This window comes from Nothobranchius furzeri, chromosome 1 (assembly GCF_043380555.1).
Source record: "Nothobranchius furzeri strain GRZ-AD chromosome 1, NfurGRZ-RIMD1, whole genome shotgun sequence".
In the NCBI taxonomy this organism is placed as follows: Eukaryota; Metazoa; Chordata; class Actinopteri; order Cyprinodontiformes; family Nothobranchiidae; genus Nothobranchius; species Nothobranchius furzeri.
In genome coordinates this window covers 26,602,251-26,617,603 of record NC_091741.1, presented here as the reverse complement: position 1 = coordinate 26,617,603, position 15,353 = coordinate 26,602,251, and the positions used below count along the sequence as shown (strand labels likewise).

At 44.0% G+C, this 15,353-nt stretch overlaps 1 protein-coding gene and 1 long non-coding RNA gene across 2 annotated transcripts; both read right to left on the bottom strand.

Annotated features, from left to right (window-relative positions):
- Positions 1 to 1,021: 1,021 nt before the first annotated feature.
- LOC139066172 (uncharacterized) lies at positions 1,022 to 5,549 on the bottom strand. Its single transcript, XM_070548363.1, has 2 exons — positions 3,893 to 5,549; positions 1,022 to 3,830 (listed from the first exon to the last, which is right to left on the bottom strand). The coding sequence occupies exon 2, from the start codon at positions 3,248 to 3,250 to the stop codon at positions 1,028 to 1,030; it is 2,223 nt and encodes a 740-aa protein (XP_070404464.1). The 5' UTR covers positions 3,251 to 3,830; positions 3,893 to 5,549; the 3' UTR covers positions 1,022 to 1,027.
- A 7,740-nt stretch (positions 5,550 to 13,289) lies between these two features.
- LOC139071449 (uncharacterized) lies at positions 13,290 to 14,957 on the bottom strand. Its single transcript, XR_011521336.1, has 2 exons — positions 14,523 to 14,957; positions 13,290 to 14,078 (listed from the first exon to the last, which is right to left on the bottom strand). It is a non-coding gene; the product is annotated as an uncharacterized lncRNA (long non-coding RNA).
- Between the last annotated feature and the right edge of the window lie 396 nt (positions 14,958 to 15,353).

Below are 15,353 nucleotides of genomic sequence, written 5' to 3'. Positions count from 1 at the left end.
CAATGAGTGCAGGTGGATCAAGCTGTGGTATGATGCTGAATGTATGTGTGAGCTGTCTTGCTCCAAGTTGGATAGTCAGAGAGCAGACCTCTGGCGCTTTCAGGAGCCTCTGCGGCCAAGTAGGTGACAAGAGCCGATGGCTACGTGTCACACTGACCAGAAGGGGGTCCTTCTGACGCAGGTGTTCAAACGTCTGCTGGCTGATGGCTGACTTTTCAGACCAAAGAGCAAGGCGAGCATCTGAGATGTGGGTGCAGTTGATGGTAAGACCACCAACTATGTGTGGTGCATATGGCTGCAGGCTGACGTTCTTCAGCGAGCAGAGAAAAGATGAATGTGTGCGGAACGGAGTTCCAGGAGCGGTTTCATGCCTTTGCAGGCGGACATCGTCTGTGGGAGCCGTAGGGAGGGGCATGACCTTGGAACAAGGGTTTTGCGGCTCACTTATGCTGACTTCAAGAATGGAGGATGGTCGGCTGCTATCTGGGTTCCAGGGCTTAGGTGTGTCCACCTGGGCCCACAGTTGACCCTTCTGGCAGTCGATGAGGGGAGCTAGACGTTCAAGCAGGTCCTGACCAACGAGAAGTGGTTCAGTGTCTAGCTGGCAGACATAAAACGGGTGAACAAGAGTCATGTCTTGGAAGGTGATATCCAGCCACGCCCGGTGAGTGATACACTCCCGGGTCTGGGTGTAGCTGGTGATTTTCAGGTCACAAGGTTCAACCTGGACTGGTTTCCCGAGCGACCGCATGGTGTCAGACACGCGATGGAACAATGTGGAGCACATCAGGGTGATTTCTGAGCCGGTATCCAGCAGAGCATCAACTTGTATGCATCCACCTAGATTGGTGCTACAGTACAAACGGCGAGCATGATCATGGTTTGTTAAGTCACCAAGGAACTTCAGAAATTTAGTATCTGGTTTCTCTGGGGGGTAGATTTCAGGAGACTCCTGTGGTCTACCAGTAGTGTTTCCCCAACTGATCAGGTAAGTCCTGGCCACGCTGGGGGGTTGAGCCACGCCTAGTCATGCGGACGTTGGCTCTGGGTCTGGCTTCTTAGAAGACGACTTTGGTGCAAGGGTTTCTTCTGCAGATCTCAGCTGTTCCTCCTGTTTAGCTAGAAACTGCTGAAACATCTCCTGGACGTCGGCTTTGGTCAAGTACTCACCTGCGGACTCGTGTTCGGGACCTACCTGTGGGCGGCGCTCCTTAAACCTTCCACTGTTCCGACCTGCCTGCCGTTGGTTTTGGTTGGGCCACTTCCTGTCTGATTGTCCAGACCTAGGCGGCCAATCAGCACCCCCCTTCCCCTGTTGAGGAGATTGGGACTGCTCTCGCGGTTTAACAGGTCTAGGTTTAGCAGATTTTGGCTTAGTGGGTGGAGCTTCTGTGCCTTCGAGCTCCAAACGCGGCTCGGCGTCGGGAGCTAGGTGCATGACGCGGTGACGTGCGTCAGGCTTTTGGGGCTTTCCGCCGGCTTCCCAAGCCTGTTGGGCGTATCTCCTAACCTCCTGAGTTGTCAGTTTTTTTATCCGACAATACATTGAGACTTCGGAGCGAACACACTCGTGCAGGTTGTGAATGAACAGGGATCTGAAGGCAGGGTCTTCCTCGAGCCCAGGGCCGTTTCGACCTTGGAAATAAGCACTTTTGAGTCTGCGATAATACTCTCTGGGGGGTTCGTTTCTCCAGTGTTTGATGGAGAAGGCCCCCATTGTAGCTGACGCAGAGTCTGCATACGTGGCGTATTCATCCCTCAACGCTCGGCAGAGCGAGGAGTACCGATCACGAATGTCAGGTGGTAGAGTTTCCATGAAACCGTGCACCGTTCTAGATGTGGTTTTCCAAATTAGCTTGAGCTTTTCCCTTGAAGAGGGTGCTGGAAGATCAAGCAGACAACGTTCTATCTCCCTGAGATAATCGTCGACATTGGATTCATTGTTGTTAGGATCAAAGCGTTCTATGTCTTTAGCTAGCGATTCAATTTGACGTACACGGAGCCCTGACTCACGGTACGGCGCGTCATCCTCTGACTCTGACCCACGGTCTGTCTCAGAGAGCGCTGGATATCGCTGGTGTGCTCTGGGCTCCCAATGTTGACTCCTGGGGCCCAAATCGGGGTTCGGCATGCTGTGACGGGCTGCTGGCACGTCACGTGGGTGTCTTGGGAGGTCCTCCTCCCGGGGCACGTCTGCGTAGTGCAGCCTGCGTCTTTCAACTGGGGCTTCTGCGTAATACGCTCTGTCCGGGTACGGACTGGCGTATGATGCTTGGTCATGCAGCTGGTTATCGGCATGCCGAATACCGGAGTAGCTAGGATGGGTGGATGGTTGAGGTGCAGCTTGGGGTGCATAACCCCAATCGGCACCTTGCACCCTTTGTGGACTGGGGGAGCGGTCTAAATAGAGGTGCCGCTCAGCTGGTCGACTTCTCACTGATTGAGAAGGCCGTGAAGATGAGGGTGGTGGTCCAACCTGGGATTCGAGGGCGAACTGCTCTCGGCCCCTAGGTGGTCCTGAATGCCCTAGAGTGTGTGTAGGGAACGGGGCCGAAGGTTGGGACAGATAAGCTTCATCTCTCCCCTGCGGCGTGCGTCCGTCCAGAGAGTCCCACACCACATACTGTTGATTATCGTATGGAGCCGTATCAGGAGGTAGCCTACCTTTACGGCGGGACGGCGGTCCCTCGCTACCTTGGGTGGAGGAAACCAATTGGTCTTTGGCGATCGTCCTGGGCGGACCCTGGTTGGCTTTGCCGGCTTGCTTTCGTACCGGTGTGGGAGAGCACTCTGGCTCAGCCTCAGAGTCACGGTGTTCCCCCCCTTCCCACTGTCTGTTGTCATCAGCAGAAGGGGGCGGGGTCTTCTCCCCATCTTCCCCAGAATCGGTGCTGGCTTCCTCCTCGTCATCCTTCTGCCTTCCATTTTGCTGCCTTTCAGCTAGCATGCTCTGGAGCTTCATGATCTCTCGATCATGTTGGAGTTCTCTCTGATGGAGGATCAGGGCTAACTTAGCTAAGTGAACCTGGATTGGTTTTGTACCATCCGGGTTTTCTATTTGATCAATTACAGCTTCTAGCTCGTCGCTACGCTGTTCTTCAGTGAAATCCCTAGAAGGGTAGTCGGGTTCTCGAGCAACCGCGACCAGTTTGGACAATATTTGTCCAGAAAGTAGGCCAGGTTCATAGTCGTGGGTCGCAGCGCCACCTGGTTGCTGGGAGTTGGTCAGGTCACTACTCTGTCCCTCCATTTTAACAACCGAACCAAAAATAGCCTAGTAGAGCTTCTGCAGATAGCTCAAGGCTGCACCTTTGGCAGCAACTGCTAGCTTTGTAGCAGAAAAACACTAAATTAACCTTTGTGCGCACAGGTTTTAGCGTTTTAAGATTGCACGGAATGCCGTGACTGACGCTTAAAATACTATTCCTTTCAGTATTTTAGCAAAAGCTGGTGCGTTGCCGTAGCAACGTCTTACAACACTTGCAGTGTTAAATATGCTAGTTATTCCTTCAGAATATTAGCAAACAAGGTGTTATCAGTCTTTGAGTGAAGGTTTCAGTTAGTTATAATAGCCACTGTGAGTTAAAGTCGCTAAATTAGCAGTTAATTTTAGCCTAAAAGGGTTAGTCAGAATTACTTACACGCTGCACCTTTAATGAGGAACTGAATTTTAACCTAAAAGGTTAGCCAGAATTAATTACACGTTGCACCTTTAAGGAAAAACTGAATTTTAACCTAAAAGGTTAGCCAGAATTAATTACACGTTGCACCTTTAAGGAAAAGCTGAATTTTAACCTAAAAGGTTAGCCAGAATTAATTACACGTTGCACCTTTAAGGAAAAACTGAATTTTTAACCTAAAAGGTCAACCAGAATTAATTTACACGTTGCACCTTTAAAGAAGCACTGAGTTACTGGTGAGAGTTCGATGCAGCTTCCTGCTCAGCGAAATCAGCACCACTCTGTTGCTGGTTCAAGGCTGAACAACGGATTATTTTTAATTCAAGCTCTTTGGATTTATTTGTTTGTTTGTGCCGGATAGAAATCTCTGTGTATCCAAGCCTCACACGGGGCACCAATAAAATGTTGGGGTTATTAGGAGCGAACAATTAGTAAGCTTCAACTTACTTTTGGATTCTTCAATAAATTCTGTAAATATGGGAATATTTACTGATTTATTAATTAATTAAGATATTCTTAGATATACGGGGCACCATTCCCCTTTTTCCGGGGAAAAATTGAATCCAAAACTCTTATCAGTCTTTCTTGAAGTTCGTAGAATCCTTGGAGCAGAGACTTCTCTTCGACACAACAAAGCTACTGGACACAAAAATCTGAATTTTATAACATTTAATTAACAATTTGTCAAATGAATAAACAGTGGAATAGATGAATAATAACCGTGTGATATGATTGAAGATGGATGTGTTTGCATGTGATGGAGGATGTATGAATGGGGTCCTTTGTTCTCACAAAGGAGTAGTGTGTATGTGTGTGTGTGTGTGTGTGTGTGTGTGTGCGTGTGTATGGATTCAAAATGGAGTCTTGAATACAAGATGGCTGACCCCTTTGTCTGGCTAAAGTGTGGGTGGCAACTTGCACTTTAACTTCCAAAGCACTTAGAATCAGTAGTAACTTAACCTTAAATCACTCAAAACATTTCAAAAGATCATGAAACAACACAAAAGATTAATCACAAATTAATATCTTTTAGTTTCAGCCTGGCCATGACAGAAACCATTTTAAGATACCAAACAATGATCAATAAGCAGTTTATTCTTTCAAAATGACCCGACGGACGTGTTTGGGACGAAAGAGGAAAACACGAAGCTACTTTTTAAGCAATAGACGCGGTTTATTGCTTATTTGAGACCATAGAGGAAACGGGAGAAGGAAAGAATGAGAGAAAGAGATGAGTTTCTGATCACCAGAACAGTGAAGCGTCCCTCACTGTTTTGATTTGACGGTTCTCCGTGTTTCTCCGCAGTTTGGCGTCGTCCGTCGGTTTGATGCTTTCTCCGTTGTTTACCTCCACGAGTGTTTCTCCACGGCTGGACACAAAGAAAACGAAGTTCCTTTTGGGCTGAGTTTGACAACTTACAGCGTTTCTGAGAGCTGGATGGAGTTGTTGTTTCCCTCCGCGGGTTCTGTGTCCTCAAACATCAGCTGGAGGGGAGCAGAAACGAGCAGATCAGCGGTCCCGTGGGCTCAACTTGGCTCTTAGAGCTTCCGCGTGCTCAAAGAAGTCGGAGCGTTCGACAAGCGTGTCCTCACCGCCAGGTATCCTGGGCAAAAGAACGAGGTTTCTTTGTCTCTGCTGAAGATTTATGGTCTTAGTTCGCGGGGAAAGCTCCACGGCTTCCCGCACATGCGCAGAACGTGTTTCTGGTACTAGGCGGTGACATCATCCCAATGCTTCCGTGTGCAAAGCATCATGGGAAATGAAGTTTCTTGGCGCTGATGTGGTTATTTGCTTTTCAGAGCAATTTAAGCACAGTCATTTTGGAGAAAATCACTGCATAGTAATTTCCTCATGAGGTCAGACCCTCAACACCGCCAACCAGACAGTAGAATACAGTCCTTAGTTGTTTGAGATCAGAAGCAGCTTCTGTGGTATCACACCCTTAAAGCAGGAAGGGGGGATCTGTAGACAGCGTCGTCACAAAAACAGAAAGTGATTTCTTCATAATGAGAAAGAGTGTGGCACATCGCATCTAGAACTGTGATTGCTGACATCTCAGTGAGTGCCAATGTAGCAGAACTAATTCATGCACACAAAAGTGTGTCTTAAAAAAACAGGAGTTTCCTGCAGGCTAATTAATAATCAAACAAACCCATGAGCAGTAAAACACACAGATGTTTCACTGAACCTGGACATGCTAGGTGTCTTCAGATCAGAATACACCATCGTGTGTACCCTGGAGCACCGCCACACATATCCTCATCAGCAGGGATGTTTGTTTTCTAAATTAACACCAGAATGTGACAGATCGAGATGTTTTTGTTGTCTTTAGGGGATCCAATCACTTTCTGCTTCATCCTTTTGAAATTAACCCTCAAGAAATGATTTTCCTTCTTTGCTGATGACATTTGCAAACTTTGCGAGTGAGGTCAAATGATATGAGAAGATTATTTCACCTGATCTGATTTATTACAGAGATTTTAAAAGCTGATGAGTTTAAATTAAATCAGCCACGAGTAAGACAAGCTGACATTCATTTATGGGCATCGTAACCCAGACACACATTTACGTATTATTTTCATATTAAAACACCTGATTTATTTTTTTTCCTTCCCCCAAAAACTGAATGACCACCTTACTATGGTGGGGTTTTTTAAGCGCCCTACATCAGGAACACTTTGCCCTGGTTGGGTCTCCCTTTGAAAATTGGCTTCATGTGAATTTCTGGACAAAAAAGCTGTTCAGGATCAGGCAGCAGTCTATCCACCAACCAATCAACATCACAGGGACGTGCAGATCAAGTCTATATTGAGTCTGCCAGTCTACACCAATACTAACTGTCTGCTGGACGTGCAAACCAGGTCAAATATTATTTGAACGTCTGACTATAACCCCACTTGGGTGTCAATATAATGTGAAACATGTGGACCTTGGGCTGGGTAACTTTTATGGACATCGTGGGCGCGTCTAAAACAGGTGCGAGAAATAACATAAAAATATTGTTGCTCACTGCTCAAAAACACGAAACAACATCATATCCAGGCCATTTCCCTCACCTTCACTTTTTGGTCCACTGAAGGTGCAGACTGTGACGCCAGATGACGTCTTTTTTAACATTTCTTGGGACGGCCAGTACTGACGTCTCCAGGACCTACAATTATGAGCCAATTCTGGTCCAGGGGAGGTCATTATGAACGTCCTGTTTATGTTTATGTTTATTCACTTAGCAGACGCCTTTATTCAAAGCGACTTACAATTTCTAACCTGTAGGGCATGTTGTGAACGTCCTTTCTTAAATAGAAAAAAAAACATAACTGATCATTTGAATAAGCTGAAGTATTGCATGCAGAATATCTATCTATCTATCTATCTATCTATCTATCTATCTATCTATCTATCTATCTATCTATCTATCTATCTATCTATCTATCTATCTATCTATCTATCTATCTATCATCTATCTATCTATCTATCTATCTATCTATCTATCTATCTATCTATCTATCTATCTATCTATCTGTCCGTCCGTCCGTCCGTCCGTCCCTCTATCTATCTATCTATCTATCTATCTATCTATCTATCTATCTATCTATCTATCTATCTATCTATCTATCTATCTATCTATCTATCTATCTATCTATCTATCTATCTATCTCTCTCTCTCTCTCTCTCTCTCTCTCTCTATCTATCTATCTATCTATCTATCTATCTATCTATCTATCTATCTATCTATCTATCTATCTATCTATCTATCTATCTATCTATCTATCTATCTAAATTCTGTTAAAAGGAACCCAGGTTACAAAACCTTGTGGTTCTTGAAAGATAAATGTTAGTATCAGTTATATTAAAGTGGTGTAAAAAACCTTCTTATTATCTTCATTTATATAAAATTTGTAAAAAATAGTTTAACTCGTAGGTCGTCATTGTTGTTAGCATCGCAATGCACTCTGGGTAGTGATGTCATCTGGTTGTACCTCGGTTGCACCGGCCGGCTTTGGGACCCTGTAGTGACTGTTCAGCGACATCGCCTTTGGAGACGGCTTATGGTGGAGGAATAAGCATTCAATGCACGAGCAACAGATCTGGTTTACATTCCTGCTGTCAGCATGCCAATTGCACGCTCCCCCAATGCTTGTGGCATCTGTGGCATTTTGCTGTGAGACAAAACTGCACATTCCAGGGTGGCCTTTTATTGTGGGCAGTATAAGGTACACCTGTGCACTATTCATGATGTCGGATCAACATCTTGATGTGGCACACCTGTGAGGTGGGATGGATTATCTCAGCAAAGCAGAAGTGCTCACTATCACACATTTAGACTGATTTGTGAACAATGTTTGAGAGAAATGGTAATATTGTGTAACTGCAATGAATTTTAGATCTTTAAGTCCATCTCATGAAAAACTGAAGCAGAAACAAAGGTGTTGCATTTATATTTTTGTTGAGTGTACGTGTAGCGTGTTAGCTATAGTTTCTGCAATAAGTCAGGTGTTCATAAACCTGTCTAAAATTTGCGTAAATTTCACTTGGAATAAATAGCATTATGACAGCAGATATTAACCGGGATAGATGTTGTTGTAATGTGTCTGGGGGACATGAGGACATCCAAAAGACCTCATTTAGACCAAAATGAGCTCATATATGGATGTGCAAAAGACCTGGAAAAGATGATGCAGTGACATCTGGTGGATGTGAGAAGGAAGTGCTTCATGACCTCATTTAGACTGATATTAACCATATATGGATGTGCGAAAATTATTTGGAAAGGACGTTGCTGCAACATGTCTGAGAGACGTGAGAAGGACGTCCACAACAACCTCATTTACACAAGAATTAGTCCTAATCTGAACATCCTAAGCACGTCAACTTGCGGCGTGCAGTGGATGTTGTCAAAAAGACATCATCTGGCATCACAGTCTGCACCTTCTGGGGACCTGGTCTGGTTGTTGTTGAAACACCTGGAACGGACATCGCTGCGATGCCATCTTGCACAGTGGGAAGAGTTGAGTCTCTGCCAATCCAATTCTAATATCTCTAACTGGCTTTTGGGATGTGGCCTATTACCTTCTAGAATAGAATCTGAAGCTTGTGGAAGAGGCTGAAACATTGCTGCTCAAGTTTGAAATAACAGTGTGACCCAGAGGAGCATGATTGGGAGGAATGGCCAACTTGATCTGAACTTTACTGATATAGTGTGACTGGACTTTTATTCAAGTCTGACCATAAAAATCACCATGTTTGAATATGAGGTTGTCCATCAGAACACGAGGTACCAGGGCACCTTGTGTTGCAGGTCAAGGATTTCAAACTTTGTAGTTGTATCCTCTGACTGTATGTTTTGGACATTTGGGGTGAAGAGAGGAGCTGAGTTGTTCATTAATCACCATCTGGTGGCAAGTTGGATCAGATGGTAGTGGAAGTCGCTACATAGACCTGGTATGCCTGAACATGCAGTGAAGGTGTGTTGAGAATGCTCGAAGGGATAATCTGTCAAATCGCTCTTGAACACCCTCCCCAGGAAGAGCGTTGTGGGGGCAGAGGGGTAGACTGAGTAAGAGTTGGCTGTAGCTGGGACCGTAAGGTTGCAGGTACTAGTTAGTGGGGATAGGGGAGCTGCTCACATCAACTGTTGATATAGTCAAGTAGTAGTTGTAATACTTTGAGGGGGCTCTTACCGGGCTTTTGAAATATACACGTAAACATTGTGCAATGTCAGCAACAGGTTAGTAAGTAGGTGCCTTTACAGTGGATGGGTGCGTTTCCACCAGCTGCAAAACATTGCACTTTAGACACTTCCCAGAAGTGTAGTGTTGTTTCACTCCACTAAATTTATACTTTGAGTCCATTTTCATGCATTGTGCTTCCAAAATGCTTCAACCTCAGCAGTTCAGACAGGACGTCAAACACAGTCTCAATGTAAAACATACAGAAACTGACAAGACAAGAGTAATGTGAAGATTTCCAGTTGCTTAACTTATAAAAAGTACATCATTACTTGTGACGCATCTGTGGCCAAAGCAAACTGAACAGAAATAAACCACAGACCTTATTGGATACATGCTTCATCTTCCTCCATGCTTGTTTTTGTGTAAACTGCCAAATTCATGCATGATTTTGCTATTCTCCAATTATTGTGTGACCTTGTGGGACCAGCTGCGTGGAATGCTTTCACTGCCATTTTGCATCTGAAACATGGGAAGGGAGCTTGCAGGTAAAACATTTCTATTACATTTTATGCCACTTATGCATCCGGATGAAAGGCTGTTAAATTCATGAAACATTTTCCATTAAGGAACCAAATCCAGGAGCACTCAGAGAGTATGGCGTGGATGGCCCTCTGTTAAGGGCCTTTCAGTTCCAGGGAGTGGTAGAAAGCAGTGAGTTGGACCTGCTCCCAATCAGGGTTGGAATCCACCAGGGCTAACTCCTTTCCATAGGTTCTGTTCATAACCCATATGCACAGAATTTCTGGGCCACGGGGTAGAGGGTGTTGAGTTTAGTGGCAGAATGATCTGATCTATGCTTTAGCAGTTTATGTGGTCCTCTTAGCTTCATTAAAGAATGACCTTCAGTTCTTGCTTGAGAGGTTTACAGCAGAAAGTGAAGTGGTTACAATAAGGATCATCCAAAGCTTGAATGAAAAATGGTACACTGCAAATCAGTTTTGGGGGAGAGGTCCTTCCTTAAGGTAGTGTCTGCTGTGATAGGGATCCAGAACCAGTCTGTTTTGGCTAAGATAGGAGATGATTTTAGACTTCAGAAGAAACAAGGTGGAGTCAAACACTGTTTCCATCATGGGAGAAGAAGTGGAGGTGGTTGAGGAATACAAATACCTTGGAGTTCACCTGGACAACAGACTGGACTGGAGAAAGAACAGCGAAGCCGTTTACAAGAAGGGACACAGCAGACTGCACTTCTTGAGAACTGTGACGACCCTCGTCCCCTCGGTCCGTCCTCTCATCCTAGCCGGAGCCTTTTGTCCCCGCTGCACGGGATCCAGCACCAGGGACAGCGCCAGAAGCGGCCAGCTCACACTCTCCAGCGCTCCAGCGCCCTTTCAGGACCTCGGAGAGAGGCACGCCAGCAGAGACAGCAGCTGATCTTCATCAGCGATCAAGCAGCTCCCAGCTCTTTAAAAGGAGGAACGCAGAAGACATCGAGGAGATCCTGGAGTAGCCAGAGATTCTCCTTTAGCTCACGGACACGTTAGCGACCGTTACCAGTCGGGTGTAAGGCTGTTTACACCGTTCCTGCTGGGTTTAAGGTTGTTGATAGAGATCCAGGAGTAGCCTGAGATTCTCCCTCGCTCATTTGTGTTTAGGTTTTCTACTAAGGATCCAGGATTAGCCTGGGTACCTTCTGAGTGTGTTTTCACACACCTTGTTAAGGGTTAAGCCTTCGTGGTGTTTTTCTTTTTATCCCCATAGGACTTTTGAGCCGGGGATATTTTGCGTTTTGGCAGAAAGCCTTTTTCATAAACAGTGAGACTGCTTATGTTTTAGTTTATTATTACTAAGCCTTATTTTATGCCGTTTACCCACGGACACCTTAGGTTAATAAATCCTTTTGTTTTTACTCTAACCTCCTCGTCCTTTATCCTCACACACACCTTTACGCCTATTTTCTTGTGTTAGTCCCCTCATCATCCTAGACCTGCAGAGAGGGGGCGTAACATAATGGGGGCTCGTCCGGGATTGGACCTTAATCTAAGTCTGCCCGGTAACAAATAAATAGGTTGTGCGCCGCGTTTTTTTTTTTTTTCATTGTGCTTGAGTGTGTGTTAAGTATCCTGGGACTCTTTCATTTTGGTGGTTTCACTCTCTGTATTTTAGCTCTTCCCAGGTGAGCTCTATAATAATTATGTTTTCTTGTTATCGCTGCCTTGGAAAACTTGAACTTGTTGCCTGCAAAAGGGACTGGAGATCTTCCTGTCCTTTCCCCGTGTGCGGATGACGTCACAAAACATGAGAACGGAGCAGGACCATCTTCGGCGGCACCCGAGGAGACAGCTCCCGGCTACCAGACCCCGCCGACTCACAGTAAGACCCCTTCTTTATGAGGCCAGAACAGTCTCAATAAGAATTAAGTCACACAACGTTTTCCACAAATGCACACGTTCATTCGGAAATCCACATTCTGTGTTTCACAAATATAATTCGGAGGAACACAAATGCACACGCACTTTCGGAAATTCACACTCTTTGACTCATAAATATAATGTGAAAAAATAAGTCACGCAACATTTTACACAAATGCACACGCTAATTCTGAAGTTCACACTCTGTGGTTCACAAATATAATTTGTAAGAACACTTGTAATATAAACTCAGATCATACGAATTGCTGAATGTGCATTTACGAACAGCTTCTCATTTGTGAACCTTCCTGCATTCGTGAGAGAAATCGGTGTGCTGAATTTTGAGACTCTCCTAGCGTCGCAGGTCAACAAACGTCACCATTGGCTAATGAATCTGTCAATCAAATATATGATTCTGCCAGGGCTGTTCGCTTTCAGCCAATCATATGGCTCCTTATGTTACAGAACAGATCTGCTGTGCGCATAAGTCAGACACAATTTCCTGCATGTGTAGCTCGGGGCTGACGATGGATGAAGATATCGCGTTAGCTTTCACACTTGTTTAATTTTCAATTTTAATTCTGGTGCCTGTTAGCGGCTGAAACACATCCTCACGTGCTTGTGGATATCAAATATCGAATATGAAAACATGACTGTAATAATAAGTAAAGGTTATCAGCTGTAGCTTCAGTGTGCTCATAGGAAACGTGACAAAAGAACACAAAACACATTTCTCTTTATGGCCTATATAGTTGTCATCATTAACGTTACATGATTTACAGAATACATGTGACCAACTAACATTTCATGTTCTACCACCGGATGTTTGGATCAAAATATGAACCGATCAGATCTTAGATCAGGTGAGAGCCAGGCGTTTCCCATCATGCCCAAGGTTTTGCAGCCAAGGGAGAACAACTGCAGCGCCTTGCTCCAAAATCTGCGGCCGCCTTGATCTCAAGTGGTTATCGTTGCCTACGTATGCATGATGTCAGAGCAAGTCGGCGTCAAGTCGGACACAAATCTAACCGGTTACATTACATTACCAACGCTCCACCCTATGGGTGGCCTCTTAATAATCTTATTCGGAAAAATTATGCATTTTTACTAAGTGAAAGCAAACCCCTTAGGGGCAGAGACCTCTTGAAGCTCATATTAAACAATGTCTGCAGAGAAGGTAAGAGAAGCTAGTAAATCATCCGGCCTATTCCACGGGAGTGACTCTGAAAAGGAGCAAAAGCTCCAGCTCTTTATCTTGGCAGGTGTCTCTATTCTCCTGAGTTCAGGCTTTTAGTTACATCAGTTACTTTTCCTTTTAATGAGCTGCATATATTTCTAACACAGCCTTCAGTGACATCAAGAAAAAAAACTTTTTAACTCTAAAAGACATTATTCTCATTCTGAGAACAAATGAACAAACTGTGTGTGGGTATGTGTGTCCAGTTGCAATTTAACACAGACTCAGTAGCATAGAGAATCTTCTCACAACACCTAATCATCCCTTGATCAAAAAAACCAGTAGATAGAATCTTGTCATGTTATTCCATTTAATAAGTAGACGGACGGAGGTATAGTACAAGTTTTCAAGTGTAATGAAGATGATCGCAGGGTAACACAGTTCCCCTTAAATGTTGAGCAAAAGTTATGAAACGAGACAAAATTCAAACAATAACATGTAAAAATAAATGGATCTCCTGATAAGTAGGTGCTTCACCTTTAAATGTTTTTATTAGAGCTGGGTACACAGGAAGATGTATGTTACTAAACCAACACTAGCAATGATAGCACATTTACATTTTGAAGAATTGTAGCATAGATGAAGTGGACAGCCTTTTCAAATACATTCCTGGTCTAAAATAAATCAGGCTGATAAAGCCTTTAGGGGAATACACAACTATAAATGAATTTAGAAATCTATTTTGGGGTCTATTCTTTGGCATTTCATATTTACAAAGGTTAATCCCTTGAATAACAATATACAGTACATTAACCTTAAAATGGACCACTCCTTCACTTTTTAACTTTCTTCCTTCCTGTCTCATTAATTGTTTTCTTTCTTCCTAACTCCCTACCCTCTCTCTCCTTCCTTCTTCACACATGTAATCATCTAGCCTCAAGTAAGTTCTCAACATACTGGACAGTGTGAAGATATATGTCCACTCCCAAGAGTCTGAATGTTGCAACGGATTATGTTGTCCTGCAGTTCCAACATTTCATGATCTGAAAGAGGACTGTCCAGTACAGGGACACTGATCCCAGGATGAGGTTCAGTCATGTATCCATTCTCCTCCCATTCCATCTCTGGTACCGGTATACCCTGGAAAAAGAAAGTGTGTATGAGCACTGTGCATAATAAATCTCAAGAAAACACATTTAATAAAGCCCTATCATGACCTTTTAACAATTACTTAACATCAATGATGTCAGGCAGAACCTAGCATCTCCATTATTTCATAAATTATTATTTTTTTAATTAATGGGCTACTTTTATGTTAAAATAGCAGTGAGAATATCACATCTGGAAGGTCTAATGCCTTGCATTTTGAACTTGCAGATGTGTCATGACTTTGTAATGTCATGACATTATAGTTGACAGTGTCCACTTCAGTAGAGGTGCACACAAACAGAACTGTAATTTCAACAGCCATTTTGTCTTGAATCCAAGAAGCACAGTGCAGAGGTAGATTATCAAAGTGTTGAACATTTGATTTTTAGTTAAGGATCAACTTGACATGTGATCAGTCGTTTTAACAGAACATACATTTGCCCCTGGATCAGAAACAGGATTCAGAGCCTGGCCCAGATGCCACAGCTGATTTGGTGTCATGTTTTCCTCTGTCCTGATTGGATGGTTGTCCCACGCATCTCTAAAGACTTCCAGGCTGGCCTGGATGTGAGACAATATAGTGGCAACAAAACAGGTGAAGGATGTTACTGATGTAGAGCAAGTCTTGGTCTTCCAGAGAGTGCAGGATGTTGTAATATAGACCAGTAACACTCATGAAGACATCACGCCAGAGGCACTCGATCCTGGATTTGGAGGGGGATTAAATAAAAGAAAATTATAATATACACACACATTTACATGTCCATACATCCGTTTTCAACTTGAGTTATCTTTTGAATGGTCGCAGGAGGACTGGTGCCTATCTCTAGCAGTCAAAGTGTGAGACGAAGGGTGCACCCTGGGCAGGTCAACAGGCACAGGCATGCGCTCACAGACACAAAGCTTCCAAATTAGGTTAAACTCACCGTTGATTGTGTACACTTTTTCCTGCAATGAAGCTGTTGGTGTCAGTTCCACGAACTGAGAACATTAATTCTGCAACACCTACATTTTCTCCGCCATGATCTCCTCTCACCATGAAAAAAAAACATTAGAATCTTGCTTCAAACATTTTTAATGCACATCTATAACAATCTACATCAATTTCAGTCTCACAGAAATTTCCTTATGTACCTTGCTACTAAGTGAGTAAACAATGTGGCATTATTAACCCTCTGCTGGGGAAATTTTTTTTGAAAGAGGGAAATGTTCACCCCCCCCCCCCCCCCCCCCCAATAGATTTTACCATATGACCTCAAATGGCAT

Coding starts and splice junctions, on each gene's coding strand:
- LOC139066172 (XM_070548363.1), bottom strand. CDS start 3,250: ATGGAGGGACAGAGTAGTGACCTGACCAACTCCCAGCAACCAGGTGGC.